Raw genomic sequence first — 16635 nt, forward strand, 5'->3', positions numbered from 1 at the left:
CTGGAGGCACGCGGCTCCCTCCGGCCAAGGTCCCCGCTGCTGGGATCCTTTCCGCAGCCCAGCGTGGCAGGGAGGGATTCAGGAGGGTCAGCCTGAGAAGATGTAAACCCTCGGGGAATTTCTTCCCCCTCAGCATCACTTGACAAGGCATTCCCCAACCCCACTGGTGCTAAAAAAAACCCCAGGCTCATCTATATAAAACATTCATCCTTTTGTTATTCTTCACCACCTCCCTTCTTTTAAAGACTTGCAAAGCCCCATAAGGCTCAGAGCTTGAGACTAACCCCCAGCTCCAACGCTGCTCTACCCCATGTCCTTGGCAGAGTTGTTTTTCCCCCAAGGGAGGGGTGGAAAAAGATGGGGAAATGGGGAAGGGTGTCTGTTGGGTGGAAGGAGAGGTGGGTGGGTGGAGAGGAGAAGGTTTGGAGGGACAGGAAAGAAGGATGGATGGTTGGAGAAGAGAAGGATGGGTGGAGAAGAGAAGGATGGATGGATGGATGGATGGATGGTTGGAGACTAGAAGGATGGATGGCTAGAGAAAAGCAGGATGCCTGGTTAGAGAATGATGAATGTTTGGAGAAGAGAAGGATGGATGGACAGATGGATGGGTGGGTGGATGGATGGTTGGAGACTAGAAGGATGGATGGCTAGAGAAGAGGAGACTGCGTGGTTGGAGAAGGATGGATGGAGAGGAGAAGGATGGATGGATGGGAAAGAGAAGGATGTATGGTTGCAAGAGGAGGGGAAAAACTGGAGATGTTTCTTAGCTCCTCCATGGTGGCTCTGACCCTCAAGACAAATATCCTCAGCTGAGCTCTTGGTGCCGGGGAAAGCCGTGGCTGGCAGCGGGGTGCCAGCAGCTCTGCTCTGGGCTGGCAGGAGGCGAGCAGCTACCGTCTGGCGCTGAAGCGGATGGCCGGGGACCTCCTGTCCCTGCGCCAGCACGTCACCAGCCTAGAGGTGGAGAACGGACACCTACGGCGCAGCCTGGCCTCGCAGGAGGAGCTGGGCCACACTCTGCTTGCCGACGTGGACCTGGACGTCATGACGCGGGAGGAGCTGCTGGACAGGCTCGGTGCGTGATGGGGAAGGAGGAGGTAGAAATTGGGGGACCCCTCTCCTTGGCACCATCCCCTGGCCGGGTGATGAGGACGTGGCACGGGGCTGTTGCAGCCACCCTCAAGCACAAGCTGGTGGCCGGTACGGCGGAGATGAGGAGGCTGAAGGACCGTGTCCAACGGCTGCAGAACGAGCTGATCCGGGTATGGATACCGGCAGGAGCGGGCAGGGGCTGCCCGAGGGATGGGATGGGATGGGATGGGAGCGGAGGAGCAGGGCGGCAGCAGGGAGAGCATCACAACACCCCCATAGCCAAGCAAGTGCCCGAGAGCCCCAGGACCCCCACCATGAGGCTCTCCCAGCCCTACAAGTGATGACTCAGGGCTTAAGGCTCAGCACAGAGGTCCCTGGGGGGTTTTTCCCCTTCCTCCCCCCCAGAAAAATGACCAGGAGAAGGACCTGGTGCTGCTCCAGCGAGCCCACCGGCAGCAGCAAGCCGTGCTGAGGAGGTGCCAGGAGAAGGCGGCCAAGACAAAGAGCTTAGAGGAGACGGTGCGGCAGCAGGAGAAGGTGAGTTGGGGGGGGGGGGGCACAAGGTTGGGGTAAGAAGGGCAGGTTGGGGGGAACGAGGCTCTTTGGAGAAGATGGGACCCTCTGGTCTGTTCCACCCTTCCACGAGCACCACCCAGTGCCAGGACCACGGTGGCTGGGGAGACGTGACAGTCACCACAGCCTCGCGTCGAGCTGGTGACGTGGGGACGGCTCTGCTCTCTCCGGCAGGTGATCGAGGCGATGGAGCGGGTGCTGCGGGAGAAACTCGCCGGGGCGGGCAGGAGTACTGAGAAGCCAGCGGGTGGGTGCAAGCAGGGACAGGGACCCTCGAGGGGGGGGGGACCGCTATAAGAGCTGCTGGCTTCTGCTGGTGGCCATCTCCTTCTGATGGTTTGCACCATGGGGTGGCCTGTGGTGGGCGATCAAAAGAGGTCCTGAGCCCCCTCTTACCCATCCCTGGCCATGGGGGAGGTGGGAGCTTGCTCCTGGCCCCCATTTCTGCACAAAGGGGGGGTGTAGCACGCATCCCAGTTCCCCCCCTTCACCCCATCCCACAGGCGAAGCCCTCTCCGGGGAGATGTACGCCGTGCTGCTGGCCGAGAACCGCAGGCTGCGGGAGGACCTGGCGAGACCCCCCCACCTCTTGCCCCCCGTCATCCCGCAGCCCCCAACCTTGCCGGTAAAACCGAGGAGGGGGGCACAGGGCTGGTATGGGGTGGGGGGGGCAGAGCCGTGGCACCCCAGAAAGCGACGCCGGGGAGGAACCGGGCACGCCGGGGACATCACCTAAGGCGGCATCTCCGGCTCTGTGGGGACATAGCCACCCCTGTGGCTTGCTCCCCGCCATGAGCAGGGGGTGGGAAGCTGGGGGGGGGCGGTAATTTGGCATTGCCTTTCCCCACTCCTGCTCGTCTTGTGGCCCACAGGGTGGTTTTGGGCGTGCGGAGAAGCTGTCTCTGCTGGCCAGGCTGGAGGAGGCGCAAGCGCAGAGGCGGGTGCTGGAGAGGCAGGTGGGCATCGGGTGGGTTGCGGGGGGGGGGGGGGGCCTTGGGGTGTCGGGCTGGGGGGGGGGGCACCTCTGGCTCCCTGCTTTGGAAAAAGCCAGCTTGGTTTGGGTCCGTCCCAGCTGGAGGAGGCGGCGAGGAGGTGGGGACGGGAGAAGCAGGAGCTCGGCACTCGGCTGCTGGAGCGGGAGCACGGCTTCCCCTACGCCCCCACCACGGTGAGCACCTTGAGGGGGGGGGGGACACCAGGGCCACCCAACGTGGAAGCTGGCAGCCGGTGTTTGCTGCCAGGGGGAGGGAGGGGGGCTCAGAGCCACCCCTCTGCACCCAGGCAGCTGGGGGAGCGGGGTGGCTGGGGGTCTCCATGCCCACCCCCACATCAGGGGGGATTTGCCTCAGTTTCCCTGCAGGAGCCTGGGCAAGGTGGGAGGGTGGTCCCTAGGTTTGCAGGACCCCCGCTCCCCAGCATCCTAGGATGTCCCCCAGGGTCACGCACACTACCCCCGCCGCCAACCCCCTTATCACAGCCCTCTCCCCCATAGCCAATGCCCCCAAGGGGAGAGGGGATGGATTTACAGCCCCCCTGAGACCTTTTCCCATTCCCCACCAGCACTTGCCGGCAATCTCCACAGCCCCCCTGAGAAGACCCCAGCCCCTGGCCCCCCTGCCCTAGCCTGCACCTGGCGAGAGAGACGGAGAAACCTAAAACGCCGGCAAAAAAGGAGCCGGTGCTTTTTCGCAAGATGAAATTACAGAGTAAATCAGAGGCAAAGCAAAACATTAGAGGGTGTCGGAGGAGCACGGCCGCGGTCCCCAGTGTGGTCCCTGGGGACCCCCCCCCCCCCCGAGCAACTGGAGGGGTGCAGCAGCACCCACCCACCCTGCACTCCCTTGGGGGGTTACGGGGGTGGCGGCGGGGCTGGGGGTTTGCTCCGGTTTATCTCCCCTGTGGCGTAAGCGCAGCCTTGAGCGGGCTGGAGCGAAGGCAGGGATGCGCCAAGCCAAGGCTGTGGCCGTGAAAGCGTCCCAGCCGTCCCCCAAATCACATCCCCGGGCCGGAGACTGGCTGTAAGGAGCTGAAAGCGGTGCCGGGCTGTCGGGGATGGCTCCCAAACTGGGACGGGCTGGGTGTCCCCCAGGATTGGGCTCCTCACGCCTGGGACTCGAGCGGCCGTAAGGTCAAGTAGATGGGTTTGTCCGGGATCAGGATGAGATCGAACTTGGTCCCAACTTCCACCGCTCTCATGGTTTCGATCTTGAAGTTCTCCAGGATCTGGGGTGGAAGAGAAAAGAGCGGATGGAAAATGCTGGAGGTACCAAAACCCACGTGCCACCTCCCGGGTCCCTTCCAGCGCCAAGTCCCCAGCGTCCCCAGCAGCGGGATGCTCACCTGCATGAGGAAGAGCTGCATCTCCAGCTCGGCAATCCGGCGTCCCAGGCACTGGCGGGGTCCGAAACCAAAACCCAGCCCCTTGAAATGCTTGGGGCCAGCTGCCAGCCAGCGCTGGGGGCTGAACTGCTCCGGCTTGGGGAAGACCTCAGGATCCCGGCCCATGGCGTAGAGACCAACCTGCACCAGCGTCTGCAGGGAAGGATCAGCCCCGTGGGTCCGGGCTCCCCAGGTGGTTTCGCTGGGGCTCGGGGTACAGGGAGGGGGTGCAGGGATGGGGTCCGGCCCCAGATGAGCCCCACGGCTGCTCCCCACCACGTCACCCAGCCGTGTTCCCGGTCCCACCTCCGCCCAGAGCCCCACGTGAAGCGGGTCGGGGCGAGGATGGACCCGGTGGCAGCTCTCACCTTGGCGGGGATGCGGTAGTCCTGGAGGATGACCTCTTGCGTGGTGTACCTCTGCAGGGTCACCGCCACGGGGTGCAGCCTGGAGAGGGGGGGACAGGTCCCACGCACCTGATTTTGGGGACAGCCTGGCCCGCCCACGTTCCCGCCTGGATGCGCGACATCCCAGCAGTGCCAGCGATTCGGGGAGGGAAGGGGCTGGGGGTGTTTTTCAGCGGGAGCTCCTCCTCACCTGAGCGTCTCCTTGATGGTGGCTTTGAGCAGCCGGATGGTTTTCAGCATCTTCACCCTGTCCCCTGCCGCTTCCCGCTTGGCAGCCAGGATCTCTGCCCGTAGCTGCTCCTGGACCCCCGGGGACCGTGCCAGCTCGAACATGGCCCACTGCAGTGTCATGGAGGTCTGGAGCGGGGCAAGGGAGCAAGGCTCGACACCAACCGGGACCTTCTCCCTGTCCAACAACCCTGCCCGCTCCTTACCGTGTCCACCCCGCCCGCCATCATCTCGGTGACGCTGGCCTTGATGTCATCCAAGGGCAGCTTGTCCTGCATGATGAGGCTGCAGAGGATGCCCATGTACTCGTTGGCACTCTTGCGTTGCAGTCGCAGGTCCCGGTAGACGTTTTGTATGCATTTGTCCGCTGAGGAGACGAGGAGACACGGCATGGTCTTCCTCCCCCCGGGGCCGTGGTGGAGGAGGAAGGCACCAGATGTGGCACCGTAGGACGTCGTCGCCCCACGCTGGTGGTTTTTCCATGGGAGCTGCCCCTGCGGCGGCTTGGGTCTGCGGTCCCGAGTGCAGGACCCAGCAGTGGCAGGGTGGGCACAGAGGGTGGGGGGTGAGGGTGCCCCAAGCGGGGGGGACACCCTGCAGGAGGGTTGTCCCAGGTGCCAAAAGCTCTCTGAGGCCACAAGCCCCTCTGGGAGAGCTGTTCCCCTCAACGTGATGCCCACCATCTGCCCTTCATCGTTCCTGGATGGTTCCCCACTGCTCCATTCCACCAGCTCCAGATGTGGAAAGCCTTCCTGGCCTTGGTGGCCCTGTGCTGGGTGGTTGGACCCAGGAGAAGGTCTCCACGCTGGCGAGATGAGGCTGCACTATGGAGCCAAGTCCTCAAAAGGGCACAGGGAGGTGTGGGCAGGAGGAACACTCACCCTGGGAGAAGATGGCATCCCAGGCCTGGACGTGGTCCCGCCACGTCTTGACGTTGAGGTGGCGGAGGAGGGTGGGTGGCAGGTAGAGCATGGGCGACGTGGTGTGGAACATCAGGCTCACGGCGTCAATGAAGCGCTGCGCCTCGGGGTCCACAAAGTCCTGCAGCAGCCCCAGCCGCTCCCCGTACAGCACGTGGCATACGGCTGCAAGCACGGCACCCGTGAGGGGATCCGGCCGGGGGGGGGGGACCCCATCTCCATCCCCTCCACCCTTCCAGGGCCAACTCCAGCCTTTCCATGGCTACGGGGACCCGGTTTGGCCTCCCGTTTGCTCCGAGCATCACGGGGCCATGAAGGCATCCCTTGTTGGGTAGGGTTGGCTACCAGTTGACGACTGGTAGATGATAAAACAGTGTTTTATCAACAGCGTTGAGTTGTTCTCTACTTGTCTGGGGAGAGGACATCCCCCTAGATGCTACAGCTTTGGGGGAGAAGCTCGTTTGCCCTTCTCTGAGGATGAAGCTGGGGGAAACACAGTGTGTTGCCCACCTTGGCCACCCCGCAAAGGGGCGTTTCGGCGGGGGGGGGGAACATGTCCTGCAGAGACTCGTGCCCCTGACACTCACACTCGAGGGCGAAGCGGAAGAGCTCGTGGGTGAAATCGGCCGTCCAGCGCTCCCGGCCGCTCTTCCCCACCTGGGCTCGTGCCCGCCGAACAAAGTCCTCGCCCACCTCGCTCAGCAGAGGCACGAAACCCTCCACCACCTGCGGCGACAGCACCTCCTTGTTCAGCATCAGGCGGTCCGAGCGCCAGGCCTCCCCAGTCCTGCGGGACACCAGCGTGGGGAGTCAGAGGCATCCCCCCCCCCCCCCAAGCCCCCCACCCGCAAAGGATGCCACCCCCCAAAGCACGGGTCCCCATCACCCTCCTGATGCTCCAGCTTCCCACCCGCCCGTGTGCTGGGGCTATCGCGATAGGACCCGGGAGCCCCATTTGAGGGCACAACCCCCCCCCCCCCAACTCACTTGAGGAGCACGCCATAGGGCTTGTTGCGATAGTCACGATAAGCCACCCAGGGGGGCACGCTGAAGCGCTCCGGCAGAGTCCCCTCCGCTTGGAAGAGGGTGGCAGCGTCCCGGGGGCTGATGATGTTCACGCTCTCGTAGACACCCAGCTTCTCCCTGCCAGGGTGAGGAGGGGGGGTCGGCCCCGCACCCTGACCCCTACCCGCGTCCCCCTGCAGCCCCTCATCTCCCCAGATCAACCCCCTTCCCCCTAGCACCCCCAAACCAACCACCGTCCCCCTCGCACCCACCAAAACCCTGCCTGCGGGTCCCATCCCAGGGGGGTGCGGCAGCTCAGCACCAGGCAGGGTCAGGCCCCCAGGGCTCAGGCAGGCACAACTGGGGGTGCTGGACCTCGACAACCCCCTGCCCCCCCCCCCCCGGCCTCCCACCTCCATCCCCCTCTGCCTGGGGATGTCAGCTCCAGACCCTGCAGAGATTTGGGGGGGGGGAAGAGTCCCTCTCCAGCCCTGCCGCCCCCTCGTTCCGACATCCCGCATCCTCAAGGCACGAGTGGGTCTCCCCTCTCGCCCCTCACCGTGGCATCAAGCCTGGCCGGCACAGGGCAAGCTAGGCTGCTCCGGCAGCTCAGCCACCTATTTACCACCCAGAGCAGGGCTGGGAATAGCAACAGCATCCCAGACAGGAAAGGCTGCCGGAGCTGGGGAGCGGGGGGCGGGGGGGGTTGGATGCTGGGGCCAGATGCTGCCTCACCTGTAGATGGGTCCGAACTGCTGGAACTTGCGAGCCATGATGTGATGGACGTTGTGCAAGCCGCCCTCCTGCCAGAAGCGGTAGAGGTTGAGCCAGCCGGCTCGCCAGTCACCAGGCAGCTGGTTGAAGGGTCGAGGAATTGGCTGGATGGGGGTGGGAGCCCCCCCAGCCCGGCGGCATCCCCCGGTTTGGGCAGGGAGACATCCCCGCAAGACGCCTGGTTTGGGTGCGAGCCGGCTGAGCATGGAAGCGGGTGGCGGGAGGAGGCGGCGAGGGTGGCCTCGCTCTTATCCCCCAGCCGGCCTCGCTCAAGGTGAGATGCTCTCGCCCGCCTCCCAATGAGTCACGGCTGCCCCAGGGACGGGGACGTTTCGCCCCGGCAAGGCGGCAGGCACTGGGGCACGGGGCAGCCAAAAGGGCTTTGCAGAGCATCATCCCCTCCCAGCCTTGCCGTAAGGGGTTTGCCAGGTGAGGCACGGATCTTGAGCGGCACGGGGTGATGCTGGCAGGTGGCCCGTGCCACCCCAATAAAAGCGGGTGCTGTTGCGAGCGCCGAAAATGAAAATCCCAGCTGCCAAGGGGAGGAACGTTTTGTCTGCAGAATAAATGATAAAAACGATCTCGGGGGACAAAATAGCGTGGGTTAGACTTTAAAAAGCTCAGGCCTGATGGGTCACTGCAGGAGGGGACAGCCTCGGGGACCGCCTGGCCATCACCGGGGGTGTCTCACCTCCGTCCTCCCCGGGGCAGGGGGTGCTGGGGGTTGCAGATCCCCCCGTTCCCAGGCTCTCCTGCCCCAGAGCGTCGGCTGCCATTTAGCGCAGGAACCCCGAACGCATTCCCCCCCGCCAGGAAAGAGAGGCTTTTTGGGGTGTCATGTCCCCGTCGAGGCAGGGACAAAGGCTCCAGCCCCTGAGCTTGGCGGCAGACAAGGGCCATTGTCCCCAGGCCCAGTAACACCCGCTGGCAACCAGTTGGCGATGGGTGGTGGGAGAGGTGATGGGGAGGGGGTCACTGGGGGATCCCTGGGCCTTTCTGGGGCATCCCTTTGGGGTGTCCCTGGGGCTGGTCTGGCGGGTCTCTGGGGTGACCCTGGAGGAGGGGGGGGGGCAGGATTCCAGGCAAGTCCCTGGGGGTCCCTGGCCTTTCCCTGGGGGTCCCCGGGGGTCCCCATCCCACAGCCTTGAAGGCCCGGAGGAGGAGAAACTGGCGGAGGGTTTCTGTTGGGCTTCTTCCCGTTTTAAAACCATGCTCCGGTTATCATTTACCCCGGAGAACTGGGAAGGAGGAGGAGGCAGAGCGGAGGATGCCGAGGACGCCGAGCCGGGGCTGCGAGAACGGCGGCGGGCACCGGGGGGCGCGCCTGCCCCGCCTGCTGCCACCGGCGCCGGGGACGGCCACCGGTCCGTCCCCTCCATCCCCGGGACGTGTCGCCCGGCCCCTGCCAGGCACAGGCTCTTGTCCCCTCCCGAGCCATGGTGCCCGTCACCTCCCAAGGGACGGGGGTCTGTCCCCTCCCGTCCCGGCCACCCCATCGCTCGTCCCGGCTGCCACCACCCGCACGAAGATGCTCGCCCTGGGCGAGCACCCGCCGGCTCGGTGGGGGTCCCACGGCAGCCCCATAACTCGGGGACACGGGTGGCACGGTGCCACCCCGCTGTCCTTCACCCCTCGCGCTGCCGCTGTCCCGGGTGGGACCTGCTGTCTCCCCTCCGGCCACGGGAACGGGCTCAGTCCAGAGCCTTTTGGCCACCTCGGTGCTCGTAAAAACACGAGTGCGGGCCCAAGGGACACAGCCACGCGGCTGAGCTCTGCCGTCACGCAGCGCTGGGTGCCCCCGTTGCCCCCAGCCCCAAGAGGGGACAGCCACGCGTCACACTCAGCGTCACCTCTGAACCCCCTCTTTCCACCATCTCCCCAAAGCGTGGGGAACCAGCTCATGGGCTCCATCACCCCGTGCCCGTCCCCCGCATCACCAAGGGGTCCCACGCGCATCCTCCGGGGGGGGCCCTGCCCTCCTCCTTCTGGCCCCCCACCCTGGGAGGTCTCCAGATTTTCGGGGCACCCCCCCAACGGCGTTGCCACCCCTGCAGCACGAAGAAAACGCGACGGTTTGTCCCCACGCTGACAGCCCGTGAGAACGTTGCTCGCAGAGGAAGCCGCCGGCTGCTGCGGTGGGCACAGGAATCCGTGCGGTTTGGGGGGGCTTTGATGGAAACGGGGGGGGGGACGACACAGAAAACGGGTCGGGGAGGTGCTCAGAAACCCACAGCATCACTCTTTCCCCAGCCAGCAGAAATCGCGGCGGGGTTGGGGCTCTGACCGCTTTTGCCGACGGCCTCATCCGTGATGAGCGAAGCGGGCAGCACGTGGACAGGAGGAGGCATTTCCCCCACCTCCACAGGCAGCAGCTCGCCCACTAAGCCCGTGAGAATTGAGCGTATCCCCTACTATTTTTGGAAGAGCCAAAACAGAGAGTCTCTCCCCTCCCCGGTGGCCTTCTCCCCATGCCACCCGTGCCGCGGACAAGGAGCATCCCTCCAGTGGGACTTCCCACTCCTGAGAGCTGGCACCCGTGGGTGTTGTGCTCTCACTTTCCCCCTGCGGGGCTTTCCTGGCGTGTATCACCTCCCCGAGCGAGCGAGCAGGGTGAGTAACCACCTGGCCCCTTCACACCTTCCCCCGGTAAATCACACCTCCGAGACGCTGCTGAGAAACCCCCCCGGCTTTCTGCTCCGTGGCAGGAAACCTCGCTGAGCCAGGGCTTCAGCCCCAGCCCCAGCGAAACCCCAACCTCTCTGGAAATATCCCCCTCCTCGACCTCATCCCCCGGTCACCTTGGTCTGGGAATGCCAAGACTGCAGGGATTTAGCAGAGGGAAGGTGTTTTGGCAGAGCAGCTCACCCTTTCTGCATCTCTGCCCCACGGAGCTGATGGGAACCGGCTGGGATGGGGCTGACTTCAGCCGGGGTGATGCTGGAAAGCGGATCTGGTTTGGAGGGCAGAATAAAGGGACTGCATCACATCGCTGGGACGGAGAGTGGAGCAGAGCAGGTGTGAAATCGGTGGCTGGGAAAAGGGCGTGGAGTTGATTGCATTGCTTTCTCACCTTAAAAATACAGCCTGCATCCATATGTGGACCCAGGCTGCTCGGCTGCCCGCTGCTCGCGCCCAACCCTTGGGAAGGACGGGGTTTTTCGTGTATCTTCTGACAGGCTCTTTTCTTTTCTGCAGTGATTTCATCCTGGGGTCTTCCCTGCTCTCCGCATGAGCGAATCCATTCATTACAAGCTTTCAGCTCCTGCCCACGAGCAGGTGGTTGGGAAAATTTCAGTAGTAAAACTCCTGCCCAGAAACTCCCTGTGATTCAGTTTGGGGCTGGAGGGGAGGGGGCAAAACTCGTTTTCATAGTATCGTGTTGAAAAAGAGAAAACTTTCAGCTGCAAACAGACTGTAGCCATGATCAAGCAGTTCTTGCTGGAGGATTTCCCCCGGGAGCAGAGAGAAGGGGATGACCCAGCACATGTTGGGCAGCATCCCTGAGGCGCTCGGGGCTGAGCGCGTGATGCTCGAGGAGCTGCCAGGAGCACCCAGAGCTGCTCATCGGGAGGACGGGCCCAGCCAGGACAAGCTTTAGTCTGAAACAGGGGCGATTCTAGCTTGTTTTTATTGTCCTGCTCCATTAAACTGAATCTCCTCTTACTAATTTATTGTGTTCAGTCCCAGACCTCAAAATTGCCGGGGCGATGCCTGGGTTTTGGGGTGTCGATCGAGCCGGGATGGGGTATCTCACCCTGATGGGATGCGTCCTTTGGCCGCGATCGCCCCTCGGGGCTCTCGAGTGGAAATTCATGGCTGGAGGGGGAAGAGCATTTGCGTATGCAGCTGTGGGGAGGAGGAGCACGGCCACGTGAGAGGAAGGCACGCTGGTTAATCCCATGTTTAACTTCCTCCAGGATCTCCTGGGTTATCTCATTTCTAGTAAACGGCTGGATTTCCCACTCGCATCGCTCGCCACGGCCGGCCCCAACCCGCCTCGGTGGCGTAGCATGACCCACACCACGTGTCCCCTCCGTGCCCCAGCGTGGGCCACTGGCAAAAGGAGCCCAGAGCCATGCATGGACAGACAGACACCTGCCCGAGGCTGGTTAAAGCCTGAGATCCTCAGGGAAAAGTGGGAAACAGCGGCAGGGCAGCAGACGCCCCTTGCAAACAGAGCTGCCACATCACAGACAGGAAAAACAGGTCGGACGAAGAGGAGCGAAGGGGGAAGGAGCCGGGTGGGTGGCATGGTTTCGGGCACCTGATCCAGACACATGAGCTCTGTTTAGGGTTCTCTTTTGCCAGCCTGTCCCAGGGGAAGCGGGCGGTGACACCGGCTGCGTCAGGCGGGATGGGCGGGATGGGCAGGACACCCACGGGATTGCTGGCCCGGGGGTGACGGCAGTGCTGCTGGGCCCGGTTCCAGCTCCAACTGCAGCTCAGACGTGGCCAGGAAGGGCAGCAAGATAAGAGATAAGATGCAAGATAACCAACTGCAGCTCAGACATGGCCAGGAAGGGCAGCAAGATAAGAGATAAGATGCAAGATAAGAAAAACGCCGGGAGAGGGCTTGGGCTGCTCTTCTCCAGGGGACAGGGAGGATGGAAGATGTTGCAGCACCTCTCCATCCCTGGGATCCCAGCTCTCCTGAAAGCAGGGGTGCTCGTTGGGACATCCCGATTCGAGGCTCCAGACGGCTCCTTCTGGAGTTGCTCCGTACCCCCATCCCACCAGGAAAAGCTGCCCAGAGGGATGCTATGGCTGGAGACGGCATCTCGGATGCGCCTACGGTCGGTGCGCACCCCGGGTGCCTTACACGGAGCAAGCAGGCAGCTACTGTGGGATTTCTCACCAGCTCTTGCATCCCATCGAGACGGATACAGGATTTCCTTGGTCTATTGTCCTGCCCAGCAAACTCTCCTCCCAGAGCAGCCTCCAAGGCCGCTGCGGAGGCTGGAGGCAGAAATAGCCCCCAAAAACAGCGGCTGGGAAAAAATCAAACGCTCTCGAGGCTTTTGTTTCAGGCATGTGGCCATCCCCCCCAGCCTGTGCTGGAAGAAGCCTGGAGAAATTGCTGCAGTACCTGACCTTCCTGTGCGTGCCTGCTCTCATCGAAACAAGGCTCCTAAAATAACTTGCTCAAACAATGTGGCCATAGACGGGATGAAGACGGTGACGCCTTGGCTTTCCCCTCCCCACGCATGGTTTTTCCCTCCAGCAGCCCCGAAGCCCTCAATAAACCCTGGTACATGTGTTCGCCCACAACTTTCGGCTCATTGTATTTATAGGAAACAGCCAGCGGCCAGGGGAAATGCAGCCCAGAATAAAACACAGCCTGAAATGTTCCGCCTTTGCTGCTTTTCTCAGGAAATTTAGCAAAAGGCTCCATCTTTTGACCTGGCCGTCCCCAGGGAGCGGGGACAGGGACCCACTTGCAAAGGCTGGGCTGGGGAAGGAGATGCTGCTGCAGCCCCTTTGCAGGTCCATAGGGTCCCTGTGTTACCCAGGGCTGTCCTTGTGCCACTCGGCCCCGTGCTTTCAGCCTGCTTCTCGGGCAAGAAAACGGAGCCCGGGCAGCCGAAATGGTGTTATCGCAGTCCTGCAGCCCGCACAGCCCCAGCCCATCGCTTCCGACCCGCTCCCGGGGGGATTTTCAGCATCGCTTTCGGGCTCTGCTCCCAGCCCTCCCGCTCACCTCTTCCCGGGGCACCGCGAAACACTTGTCTGGGGTTTTAGTGAGGGGTTTTAGAGCTTTGGTAATCCAACGCTCGGCAGCAATAGAACTGGAAATGCAAATGTCTCGGCGTCCGCGTACAGCACCGGGGGGATAACGCCTGGGTGCTGGGTTTCTCTCCTTTCCCGTCTGGGGCAAGCTCCCCACCTCCTCCCACCACGGAGGGGGGCCTGCCAGAAATCACACTTCTTGTTTTAGCTCCGCTGAAACCCGCCTGCCTTTTGGGCTCATTTCTCCTTTACGTCAAGATAGCGCTGCCGCATATGCTGCCTGCACCGGCGGGAAGTTTTCTGCCAAACCCAGTGCTAAGAAAGAAATAAGGCAAGGGAGGCTTTCGCTTTCAGCTGCCAAGCCCGGCGTCCCCCGTTCCCCGCCCCCCCAAAACCTTGCAGATCAGGGACCTGCAAAACCCTCCTGCAAATCCTGGGCCCAGACCTGTGGCACATGTCCCAGGGGACAGAGGTACCCGTCACCGACATCTCCGTGCCCCCGGCTGGTACCCCATCACCTCCGATAACTTTGCGAAAGGAGCTCGTCGGTGCGTCGCTGCAAACTAGGGCTGGAGCTTGGTGGGGGGGCTCCAACCCAACTGCCAATACCTGAATATTTTCTGACGCTACCTGCAGGAACCGGCCCAGCAGCAAGCACTAAGAATAGCACACAGAAAGGCAGCCGGGCACGGGTTTAGATGAAGCCGCAACACTTTGAAAGCCCCGCAAAAGGGGGCCGAGCGCTGCAACAGGTCTGCTGGGCTCGGCAACCGGTTCTGCCTTTGTGCCAAGGTGCTTTGATGGAGGGTTTGAAAGAGAGGTGGGGGTATTGTTCTCTCCTGCTTTTGTTGGCACGTTTTAAAAGCTTGAATTCCTCCTATTGCCTGCTTCCCTCCATCCTGAGCCCGGCCTTTTCCCCCCTGCCGGCTGTCAACCATCAGCTCATTTTTCCCCAAAACCGGCAAAAAAAGAGAGCTGCGAGTTCAGTGCCACGCCGTTTCACAGGCTGTCACCCAGGCAGCCCGTGCATGCGTTCCTAAAAGCCATTCCCGACGTCAAAGCCAAGGATGCGCGGGAGCATCACGATGCCTGCCCCAGCTCCCGGCAGAGTCGCAGGCAGAAGGCGCTGGGACGGCTCCGTGCCCATGAGGACCCGCCGCCACTATTTATATCCCTCGTTTTCCAAGAATGGTGGGCGGCGATGAGCCGTGCGCTGCTAACACCCCCCTTGGGTTTTTCCAGCGGGAATTTGCCCAGCTTCTCGCTCCCGATGGTGCCAGCCTGAAGCGGGAACAGCAAGACCCGGGCACAAGGGGTGGCCTGGCATTGGGCTGGGGCTGCAGCTGGAGAGGAGAGGCAGGCGAGACATGGAAGAGGGTTTGGGGACCCCTTGGTCGTGAGGGAAGATGGTCGGGGGAGACCCTGGCCACCGTCACAGCAGCAGCCCTCAGCTCCTGGCGAGAAACACGGCACTCGCCTACTCTTTTCCATTCTTTATTTCAACGATCACATTCTCACTTTGGTCACAGCTCTGAAAGGTTTTTTTGGTAGCTGTTGTGGTGTTTGCTCTTCCTCTTCTCTAACTTGAACTCGCTTTCTACAATATTATAAAATTATACAAGTACAGTAATCATCAGTTGATAATAAATAGGTATTTGTTAGTTCACAAAGTTAAAGTGCTTTGAGAAGGGATGTAAGAAGCTCTATCCTAGATTCGGGGGAGGGGGGTATCTTGGAAATGTAGTGCAGTAGGAAGCTCTGGCCCGTTGTCCGTAGTCTGCGGTCACGAGAAGCCCCCTTGCCAAAAAGACCCCTCGGGCACTCCTGAGCGTCTCTGAGCAGGCACAAAGCAGGAGCTGTGCTGCTGCGACAGGTTACTGGAAGCATGAGATACGATGCCCCCTCGGTTACACGGCCCGAGGCTGGGGCGTTTCAGCCGTCGAGAGGGCTGGGAAAGGTTTGGACAAGGTGTGGGATCGCCCCTTGCCCGCAGGTGCAGGGACAGCATCCCGTTTTTCACAGTTTAGTCTTGCTCGGAGACCTCAAAGCCCAAGGGAAGCAAACCCTGGTCCTGCCCTGTCCCCTCACTGTGAGGGAGAGGGGCAGATCTGCTCCGGGCGGTGAGGAGAGCCACAGCCCCCCCTGAGCCCGTCGGCATCGCCCTGAGATCAGCAGCCTGCTGCCTCTTTCCCTGAGGAAGCCCGGTCCCTCTCCTGGAGGAGAGGTGCTGGGAGCAGGGGGCTGCCTGCTGCCCACAGATAAATGCCCTTAGCTGCCTGCAGAGGATTTGTGCGTTTAAAACTTCTTCCCAGGGCCTCCCGGGTTTGGTTTGGGCTCTGCTTCCATCTTCCCTTCCTGTCCCCTTCAGTCTGTCCTTCCCCACACCCCAAATCTAGTCACCTTCCAAGGCTTTTCCATGCAAAATGCTAACTTTGTGCCTGTCTTTGCTTTGCAGGTTTCCAGTGCTAGTTCCCGATCTCCCTCTCATGTCAAAGCCAGCTGCAAAACAAAAAAAGAAACCAAACCCTAAAACCCTTCCAGAGCCCAATTCTCCAGACCAGGAGGCGACTCACATGTGACACTGGGAGCGTTCCAGCTGCTTGCCAACCCAAACAGACATTAGCCCCTAAAAACTCGGAGGCATCAAGTCCCCACTCGGAGCGAAGCACAGATCAACCAGTTCGAAAGGCCAAGGGCTGGCTCCTCCTCTTCATCGCATGCACGTTCCCAAAGAGAGGAGTCATCGTGCCCTGAGGATCAGTGCATGCACATCGGCAGAAGTCCCCTGAACGTCCGCACCCAGGGTAGGCTCAGGTCGACAACCAGTACAGAGCTAACAGCGCGGGCTCGCGGAGAGGCTGACACCGCTCCCTTCATGCTGCTGGGTACAGCGAACGTCCCCCACCCCTTCCCTCCCTGTCCCCAAACCCTGCTCCATCTGGCCCTGCAGTCGCATATTCCTCACCATGACTCTTCTACCAAGGCCAAAGATGGAGGGGTTGCTGCCCAGGACCCCTCTTGGGACAGTCAAATATTAACGTCCAAGGAGTGACTAAGAGAATGGGGATCTCGCCTCAGGAGCAGACAGCAAGTGCGGGAAGAGCGGCAGCAGCCAGGATGGTGGGAACACAGTCCTGTCGTGTTCAGTGGAAGAGCTCCACCAACACCACCATGAGCAGCAGCTGCAGCCAAGAGCCAAATGTCACGGTGGCCTGGCCCTTCTGGGACATGAACCTGAGCTGGTTGACCAAGTGCTCCTTCACCAGAGCCTGCCTGAAGCCGTCCTCCTCCGAGACGCAGACGTAGCGGCCGTAGTGAATGTGGCTCACGTTCTGGATGAAGTGGAAGCAGTCCTGCTGGGGGTGGGTGGTGTTGCAGGTCTTGATGAGGCTGTTGTTGTGATACCAGTTGTAGGTGGCATAGTGGGATTCGATGGGACAGTTGAGGTAGTAGCGGGAGAAAGGGACGACTGTGATGGTCTGAAAGTCATCTACTGGAAGAGATTGAGAAGTGGGGGATGAAATAGGCAT

At 61.8% G+C, this 16635-nt stretch overlaps 3 protein-coding genes across 5 annotated transcripts in view; 1 reads left to right on the forward strand and 2 right to left on the reverse strand.

Moving 5' to 3' along the window:
* CCDC33 (coiled-coil domain containing 33) overlaps positions 1 to 3983 on the forward strand; it is a 30092-nt gene extending 26109 nt beyond the window's left edge. The window contains exons 13-20 of the mRNA XM_041123362.1: positions 880 to 1075; positions 1174 to 1262; positions 1498 to 1629; positions 1840 to 1912; positions 2169 to 2290; positions 2538 to 2621; positions 2738 to 2833; positions 3226 to 3983. Coding sequence (XP_040979296.1) covers positions 880 to 1075; positions 1174 to 1262; positions 1498 to 1629; positions 1840 to 1912; positions 2169 to 2290; positions 2538 to 2621; positions 2738 to 2833; positions 3226 to 3288 — 855 coding nt within the window. The 3' untranslated portion in view covers positions 3289 to 3983. The remainder of the gene's footprint in view (positions 1 to 879; positions 1076 to 1173; positions 1263 to 1497; positions 1630 to 1839; positions 1913 to 2168; positions 2291 to 2537; positions 2622 to 2737; positions 2834 to 3225) is intronic.
* Positions 3766 to 10819, reverse strand: LOC115341287 (cholesterol side-chain cleavage enzyme, mitochondrial). The gene is made up of 10 exons (XM_041123364.1): positions 10449 to 10819; positions 7340 to 7407; positions 6587 to 6742; positions 6187 to 6386; positions 5561 to 5764; positions 4886 to 5046; positions 4642 to 4808; positions 4413 to 4491; positions 4006 to 4197; positions 3766 to 3888 (listed from the first exon to the last, which is right to left on the reverse strand). Exons 1-10 carry the CDS (start codon positions 10470 to 10472, stop codon positions 3766 to 3768), a joined length of 1374 nt encoding a protein of 457 aa, XP_040979298.1. The 5' UTR covers positions 10473 to 10819.
* Positions 10820 to 14586: 3767 nt separating this feature from the next.
* SEMA7A (semaphorin 7A (John Milton Hagen blood group)) overlaps positions 14587 to 16635 on the reverse strand; it is a 32000-nt gene continuing 29951 nt past the window's right edge. For 2 of the 3 annotated variants that reach the window (XM_041123363.1, XM_030014250.2), the window contains one exon: positions 14587 to 16598. In XM_041123363.1, the coding sequence (XP_040979297.1) occupies positions 16249 to 16598 (350 nt within the window). In that variant the 3' untranslated portion in view covers positions 14587 to 16248. The remainder of the gene's footprint in view (positions 16599 to 16635) is intronic. The other variant, XM_030014251.2, reaches the window with a different exon arrangement.

Source organism: Aquila chrysaetos, chromosome 5, assembly GCF_900496995.4.
Source record: "Aquila chrysaetos chrysaetos chromosome 5, bAquChr1.4, whole genome shotgun sequence".
NCBI classification, from domain to species: Eukaryota; Metazoa; Chordata; class Aves; order Accipitriformes; family Accipitridae; genus Aquila; species Aquila chrysaetos.